The 7,958-nt window shown below is 47.4% G+C and overlaps 1 protein-coding gene across 4 annotated transcripts; it reads left to right on the plus strand.

The window, feature by feature from the left end:
* The first annotated feature begins 41 nt into the window (after nt 1-41).
* LOC120498551 (E3 ubiquitin/ISG15 ligase TRIM25-like) lies at nt 42-6,417 on the plus strand. Of its 4 annotated transcripts, none has more exons than XM_039701458.1 (8): nt 42-917; nt 2,199-2,294; nt 2,869-3,102; nt 3,251-3,273; nt 4,360-4,496; nt 4,879-4,910; nt 5,148-5,179; nt 6,066-6,417. In XM_039701458.1, the coding sequence occupies exons 1-7, from the start codon at nt 288-290 to the stop codon at nt 5,148-5,150; spliced, it is 1,155 nt and encodes a 384-aa protein (XP_039557392.1). In that variant the 5' UTR covers nt 42-287; the 3' UTR covers nt 5,151-5,179; nt 6,066-6,417. The 4 variants fall into 4 exon arrangements, with proteins under 4 accessions (XP_039557392.1, XP_039557390.1, XP_039557391.1 ...); XM_039701456.1 differs by having other exon boundaries at nt 6,123-6,415; XM_039701457.1 differs by lacking the exon at nt 6,066-6,417 and adding an exon at nt 5,367-5,543.
* Nucleotides 6,418-7,958: the final 1,541 nt, after the last annotated feature.

Genomic DNA, 7,958 nt, shown 5'->3' on the forward strand with positions numbered 1-7,958 from the left:
TCTAAGGCTTGATCTTTGATCTCTGCCGTCTCTTTTCCATCCTGCACATCCAGTGCAGACGCAAAGCTGCCCTGGGAGGTGAGGAGAGACTGGGCAGCATTCCCTGCTGGACACTGAGGGGAAACTTGCCGAAGCGGCTGCCGCAGTGTAGGAAAGGGTGGAGCCGGCAGAGGGAACATTTCTCTGCCAGGCCTGGAAGGGGAGGGCTTGGAGAGGAGGGCTGGCGAGACCCTTGGCCGGGTGCCTGCATCTGGTTTTAGTTTCGGTTCTGCGCGCTTGCTGCAGCCATGGCCGAAGCTGGGGAGGGATGCGTAGGGGCTGGCAGCCTGAGGGCCGAGCTCACCTGCCCCATCTGCCTGGAGCTGTACCGGGAGCCGATGTCGCTGAGCTGCGGCCACAGCTTCTGCCGGCTGTGCATTGAGGAGGCGCTGTACTCGCAGTGCCTCTGGACCTGCCCCACATGCATGGCCGACCTGGGTGTCACCCTGGAGCTACACAACAACTTCAAGCTGCGCAGCATCGTGGAGGCATTTAAGGCCACCACTTCCAAAGGACAACAGGCTCGAAGAGAAAGCCTCCAGCAGGACGAAGGCACCGAGAAGGGGAAAACAGACGTGGTTCCCTGTGAGCAGTGCCTGGATGGACCCCAGCCAGCTGTGAAAACCTGCCTGATTTGCGAGGTGTCCTTGTGCCAGGCCCACCTGAGCAAACACAACGCCAGGGATTTCCATCAAGAACATGTCCTGGTGGAGGTGGGAGCAGGCAAGGCGGAGGAGAGGAGGTGCCGGCATCACGGCAAGCTGCTGGAATGCTACTGCCTGAGGGAGGAGGAGTGCATCTGCGTGCTCTGCTCCATGGCTGGGGCCCATAAGGGCCACGAGGTCATCACCCTGAAGGAGGGACACGACAAAGAGCTGGTAGGGAGCTCTTCCCTGCCCATGGCCCCTTCCCTGGCCGCGAGGACGGGGGAAAGCCGCAGGAAGGGCGGTAGGGCTTCCACAGGGAGTGGGGATGGATGTGAGGGCTGCCCCGGGAAATTTCTCTCTCCCAGCAAGGGACTGGTGCATTGTGCTGGAATTTGCTTTTCATTCCCTCCGGTGTGTTGCCAGAACAGTGTGAACAGCTAAGCAGAGGGAGAAGAGCGGGGAATGGTGTTGTGGGGTGGCCGGGATAAGCGTGGCTCAGTGCCTCAGGGTGTGGGGGTCCCTCAGGGCGGCTCCCCTCAGCGAGCGGCTCCGCTTCCCCTCAGCAGCCCCGGCGCTGCCAGCCGCCCTCTGCGCTGTTCCTGGCTGGAACTGAGAAGTATTCCTGCAGGGATTAGAAAATCCCTTCCTCCACAGAGCCTGGGGAATGCCATGATGTTGAACTTTGGGTGGGGAAGGGCGTTTCCGCATCGAGGTCCTTCCCTTAGGCTCAGTCTATGTAGCACGGTGGGATCAGGCTCTGCTCCCCAATAACCAGTGACAGGATGAGGGGAGGCAGTCTCAAGTTTTGCCGGGGAGGTTCAGGTTGGACATAAGGAGGAATTTCTTCACTGAGAGGGTTGTTAAACATTGGAAGGGGCTGCCCAGGGAGGTGGTGGAGTCCCATTCCTGGCGGCATCCAGGGAACGACTGGACGTGGCACTCAGTGCTCTGGGCTGCGTGACAAGGTGGGGATTGGTCACAGGTTGAACTCGATGACCTTGGAGGTCTTCTCCAATTTCAGTGATTCTGGCATTCCTCCCTCTGCCACAAATTTTGTGGAGCCAGTGTCCCAGTAGATACAAGAGACATGGGGTCTCCATATTCCTGCCTCTGAGTCCAGCTGCTGTCCTTGAAATGCTCCCGAATCAGCTGAGACTGAGGGGAGTAAATGCATTCCCTGTGCTCACTCACTGCCTTGTGTTTGAAATATCTGGGCTCAGTTTAGAGCCCAAGCAAAAGCCCTGCAGGAACCCAGTGCATGGGCAGGAAATGGCTCCCTCTGGACCTCAGGACAGGTCACAGCCTCCTCAGGAATTAGCAGAAGCATCCTTTGCAGTTTTATGAACTATATGCAAACTAACCTCCTCCCCCAAGTTACGTATCAGAATTTCAGGGCTGCCAAGCAGAAGTGGGATGTGTGAGACAATGGCCATTTCACCAGCTCCACAAACTGGCCGTCTGGTTTGAAGCTGTTCCTGCTGGGAAGTTCAGTGCTGTCTTTCCTTCTGCCAGGTTAAACTCTCCAGCACCATGACAGACCTGCAGGAATCTAAAAGTGATTTAGTTACTGCCCTAGAAGAGCTTCAGGAAACCGAGAATCAGATCAAGGTTAGTATCCAGATTATTGCTAATTCATAGCATCTTTCCTTCACAGTTTCCCAGCAATAAGTGATGGAAACTATACTGTTAGAAGCAGATGAATAGACAGGGAAAAGAGTGGTTTGAGAAACTGCCAGAAGCCAAGCTTCATTGCAGCCTTCCAGCTCCTCCACAGGAGGAACCAGCTGGGGGATTCCACCCTGTATTGTGGTTGCACAGACCAGGTTGCAGGACTGGCAGCCCACAGACTGTACATAAGATTATGTATTCTTAAAGATTTCTACCTGTTTAATAAAAGAAAAGCAATTTATATCTACAAGTGGGATTTCTGGTGTGTATCAGTAAGCTCTCACATTGGTATTCCATTCAAGAAATTCATCTGACTTGATACATCTGACTTACTATATCAGGATTAATTTTGAAAAGCGTCTGTTGAATCAGATATTCCAAGCAAATGTTTATTGTCTGCTTCCTTCTAAAGCCAGCATCAAGGACAGATAGAATCCTAATTGATAAGCAGAGGCACTAAACTGAAGGGTGGAGTTTCTGAGCCAGTGCCCCTTTTTCTCATCTCTTCATTTAGAACGATACCAAAACACTGACTTCTGACCTAAAACAGCTGTTTAAAAGTATAAGGGCAGAGCTTGATAAGAAACACAGGATGATCCTGCGTGACATTCAGTCTTATGAGGAAGAAAACCTGGCAGTTGTCACCAACGCAAGGAAGGAAATGCAACAGAAGAGAGACCAGGCTGAGCAGAATCTTCAGGCTTTGCAGATGATAAAAGAGCAACCAGATATTTTCCTCTTCTTCAAAGTAAGCAGTGGTATTCTGCATTTCTTTGTGGATCTGCCTATTTCTCAGCCAGGTGACCTTTCTGAAAATCACACTAATGATACCTCTTCTTTTTTCTTTCTCTTTTTTCTTTTTTCTTTTTTTAATAATCCTCCAATCCTCTTGGTAGGATCTGAAAGAAGTCACAGACAGGTATGTTCCACTTCATAACATTTCTTTTCTTCCTTGAAAAAATGTGGTGTTGATAACTGGGATCAAACCCCACCACCCTATGCTGCAAAGCTGCTCCATAATCCAGCTGAGCCAGAGGGCACCACATCCACACAAGCGTGGATGGAGAAATCCCTGCCTGCTGTTACACTTGTTCCTTTAAATTTCGGTTTTCTGGCGGATTCTCATAGAAACCACTGGCTTTTATTACCAGAAAACTTTTTATCAGGGATGAAGCCCCTGGGGTTCAGTTTACAGTAACACTGTCCTGGATGCACATTGGTGACTCCCTCATCTGAGTTCCCAGGGAACAGCCTTGGGCAGCAGAGATTACCAGCTCATTTCCCAGCAAGTCTGAGTTGTGGACAAGCTTGGTAGCTAGAAAGATTAATTATTATCTTTAATTTATAACTTACCACTTCCTATGTGGTGCCTGGGTGTCAGCTGTAATTCAGTGGTGCAACAGCACACCAACAGTTCCAGATCCAGGAGAGCCTTTGCAGCAGCTCTGCAGGCCCCAGCTGCATGAAGGGCTGGCTCAAACATCTACCTGGAATTTGAGGTGTCACCTCGGAAACTTGCACAGATTAAAGCTGAGCTCAAACTCAGGTTGTAAGGAGAGCTTGGAATCACCTTGTGCCTCAGGGCTGCAGCTGGGTCTGTTACTCCCAGCTGTGCTGCAAGTCACATCCTAGCCTGTGGGATAAAGATAATTTTCCAGAAACCTGGACACCATTTAATACGTTTTGGATTCTTGTTCTGGCATTGCTACATCAGTAAGAGCCTGCCTGCAGCAAGTCAAGGCCCTGTTCACACATGGGGATTATCAAAACCTCCTCCTCTCTCATTATCAGCATTTGAAAGTTCCAGTGCAGGTTGGTCAGCATAAGGCATTGCCAAATAAATAACAGTATGTAGGAGTTGGAATTCAACCTTCACAAAGGGCTGTTAACCCAATAATTCATGTTGCCAAAGCCCTCTCCTCTTTGCAGACTGTCCTAGTGAAGAATTCTGGTACCTTTGGATGCTGGATGGTTTTCCTTGGTGCAGTGATTCTCTGTGCCCTAGGATTGCGAGTCTGGATCTGGTCACTGAGGATGTGAAGGTGGAGGCAGTGCAGCTGAATGACAGGCTGATGACCCAGTATGAAGCCCAGAAAAAGAAGTTTTTGTTGCATCTGGACTATCTGCTGAACGATGTGCGCGGTGAGCGGCCCCGACCCAGCCCCGCTGACACCGTGGGAAACAGGGACCTCAGTCCTTGGCAGCTCCTTCCACTGGGGTGTGAGGGGCTGATGTGGGGTCCTGAGAGCTGTGGGGAGGGGGCAGGTTTCTATGGATAACAAAGAGGAGGTCTGCTCCTAAGCAGTGCAAGGCCAATTTCTCCTCTCTCAGATGTGGCTTCATTCTCCCATCAACTTCCCAAGTTCTGGGTGCTCAGTGCCACTGTCAAGAAACATCCTCTGTGTTTGCCCAGACCCATCCCCTCCTGGTTTATCTCTGACCATGAGATCCAGGGGGACAGTACCCAGCCTTACTCTTGAGTTCATTGCCAGCTTTGTTAACCATTCTTCTATATTTTTTTTAGAACAATATCGCCAAGGAAATGAGGAGGAAGAGGTAAATCCTTTTCTTTACTTATAAAATGTTCCCTGCAAATTTCTCTAGTTGTTCATTTAAGGGCTGTATCTCCTGCACTTTGCTGCTTCAGTTTTAAGGAGACTTAAGCAGAGTCTTGAAGGCTGTCCTTCACCTTAAAAGAAGGGACTCAGATCTAGTCACATCTCTTGTTCTGCTATTAACAAAATGTGATTTGTGTTTTACAAGGCTCTAACATTCAACACCATTTCTTTACAGTGAGGCTTCACCTACTGATACCTCTCCGGAATGTAAGTGTTCAAAAGTACCATTTATTCCTCAGGACTCTGGCTTGGGGCTGTGAGTCTTGCAGAGAAAATCTCCCACCTGACAATGTGATCAGCATTTTGTTGCATGTGCCTCCCGTCCTTGCCAGGGCCTGTAGCCTCAGGGAAATCTCTGGGAACTCACCAGGGAAATCATTTATGTCCTTGCCAGGGCATGTAGCCTCAGGGCAGAAATCTCTGGGAACTCACCAGGGAAATCATTTATCCTCAGCCTGAGGGACACACTGGGTTTGCTTCAGCACTCAGGAGAACTCTGATCCTGTTCCAAGGAAGGACCATGGAGGGGATCCCACCAGCTGGGCAGGAGCTGGAGCAAACCCAGTACCTGCAAAAGTTCCCTAAATCAATCCGGATGTTGCAGAAGATAAGAAAAGTGTGAACAGTATTTCTCTGCAGATAGCACTAGTCCAGTGCTCAAATCTCATGGACACAGCAGGGCATCTTTTCTCCAAGCTTTTTAAACTAAATGTTATTTACAAGTTAACAAAATATTTTTTTAATTGTTCTTTTAATTGCTGCAACTGAAGTTCAGTTTGCAAATTATTATCTTCTTAATTCGTAAATTCAAAAGAAAATCTTACTTTCTTCACCACTTTTTAATTTTTGGAGCAAATCTAGAGATATATTTTTTAATCAGTGTATATATCCTTGTATTTCTCTTGTGAGCTCAGTCAGTGGCTGTGCTCTACACAGAACCAGACAGGCACTCAAAACAGGTTAGGGAAAAAGAAGGTTTTTTTTTTGAGACAAGACAATGCTCTACTTGGAAGCAACTTGTCAAATATGTTATAAAACATTACTTTATTTTACAGTAAGTGAAACTTTTTCATCTTGTTTATTTCTACTGCAGGAAAGCATTGTTGAGAAGGAACAACATACACACTTGTTTTAATTTTGATTCTCTTAGGTCCAGATGTAACGGAGATGTGAAAAACAGATGTCAGAACTGAGATGGAAAGAAAAAACTTGAATATTATCCAAAATTATCTCTTGTAATGAGAACCTGCCACATGTTTTGATCTCCCCTCCTACCTTGAATTCAAATAAATTCTGTAACACATGAAATTTTTTTTTGTAAGTACTAAGAATTAACATAAACCTAATAAAATCTACTGCTGCTGCTGCTGCATTGCAAACTCTGGACTGTGATATTTCACAGGTCTAATTACAATTCTGTGCAATGATTTGTGGTGACTCTGTTGTCACTGTGGGGCTGAATAACCAAATAAATGGCTCTAGACTCTAGGCTGGAGTGTTTCATACCATCACCAGGAATTAGTTGTTGAGAGCATTTTTTGTGGGTAGACTCCCAGGAAATCAAGGCTGAAGTTCTCTGTGCTTTTACAGGACTTGTGACTACAACTCTGTTCTGTCACTTGTGATAATCAACACACCTGATTTCAGGGATTAAAAATAAACACAGCAGTCTCAGATTTAGGATAACATCTCTTCCTGCTTTACATGGACTCTCCAGGCTGTGCATGTGCTCAGCCCTGGCTCTGCTGCACCCATCAATTGTCAGCATTACAGAAAGCGTGTGCCCAAATTTTGGGAGCTGAGCGGTCGCTCAAGGTGACTTTGCAAATACTCCTTCCTGCTCGAAGGCAGCAAGGCACAAAGGGCAGCACAAAGCTGCTCTGAGCCACTCAGACGAGGGAAAGGAATGGAGCCTGTCCTTCAGCACTTTCCTGACCTGGCCTTCTCTCTGGCTGCCAGCTGAAGGAGCTGGGAGCAGCCAGTGCAGGTCAGTGCTGCTGCTGCAGAGTTCCTGCAGTGCTGCAAACCCCTGCAGACAGCAACCCTCCCTCAAACCTGGAATCTGTGACCCTGCTGCAGGCTCACAAAGCTTTTGGATGAAAATGAGAATCTAGGAAGGTGGAATTTTTGAGTTAGATGCTAAGTTGATGGTGCAGTTTAATTCCCCCATACATTTGCTTGTTTGCAAAGAGACTCAGTGGAATTTGTGACTTTTTTTTGATGTTCTGTGCTTTAGCCTTGAGGAAGCAAAGAGCTGAAAGACTGGATGAAAGCAGGGTAAGAAAACACACAGAATCCAGCAATTATTCGACAGCCTTCTAACACACATCGAAATTGAAAATTTTATCACCTAATTACTTCTTGACTGTAGGTGACAACATTGGACCGTGACACACACTGAAAGTGCAGCGATTCTGCACAGATGTTTGTGCAGAACACTCTTTCTTGATTACAGTGTAATTGTGACATGCATAGTCCTGAGATAAGGACAGAACTTACTTCTTTTTGATATCTTTATGGCTTAAGTATTTTGATTACCTAAGAACTCTGATTCATTGCATCTTTCCTTTTGTATTACGCCCTCTCACCTCCAACCACTCAATTTTTACTTGGCATTTGTCTCATCCTTGATGGAAGCCTTTAAAAGCAGCTCATTTTAGCTCTTCTTTTTGGTTTTGCCAAGCACTGAATGATGTGACTGAATTAAATTAAATGCATTTCAAGCATTAGGATGGGCTTTTCCTGGTACTTAGTCTGATGGGTTTTATAAGTCAGACTTGCCACACATAGGCCTGTGTGTGTGACATTAATTAGGGCCTTCCAAGCCAGCAGGTCAGGGTGGGAAGGAAGGTTTGTCCCAACTCTGACAGAACTCACAGATGGGAACCAGGCAGTTCCATCTTCTCCATCTCCAAAGTTAATGCAAGAATGTGCAAATTCAGGCCCAAATCTCAGCGCACTGCAAGCTGTAGAGGGAGGGAAGGGC

This window comes from Passer montanus, unplaced genomic scaffold (genome assembly GCF_014805655.1).
Source record: "Passer montanus isolate IOZ18808 unplaced genomic scaffold, ASM1480565v1 scaffold15, whole genome shotgun sequence".
Lineage (NCBI taxonomy): Eukaryota > Metazoa > Chordata > Aves > Passeriformes > Passeridae > Passer > Passer montanus.

Bases quoted from the DNA above. Each gene is read 5' to 3' on its own strand.
- LOC120498551 (XM_039701458.1), top strand. From the start codon at position 288: ATGGCCGAAGCTGGGGAGGGATGCGTAGGGGCTGGCAGCCTGAGGGCC. The intron at 3,274-4,359 runs GTATGTTCCACT...TCTGTGCCCTAG, and splicing joins CTGAAAGAAGTCACAGACAG to GATTGCGAGTCTGGATCTGG. The intron at 4,497-4,878 runs GTGAGCGGCCCC...TATTTTTTTTAG, and splicing joins TCTGCTGAACGATGTGCGCG to AACAATATCGCCAAGGAAAT.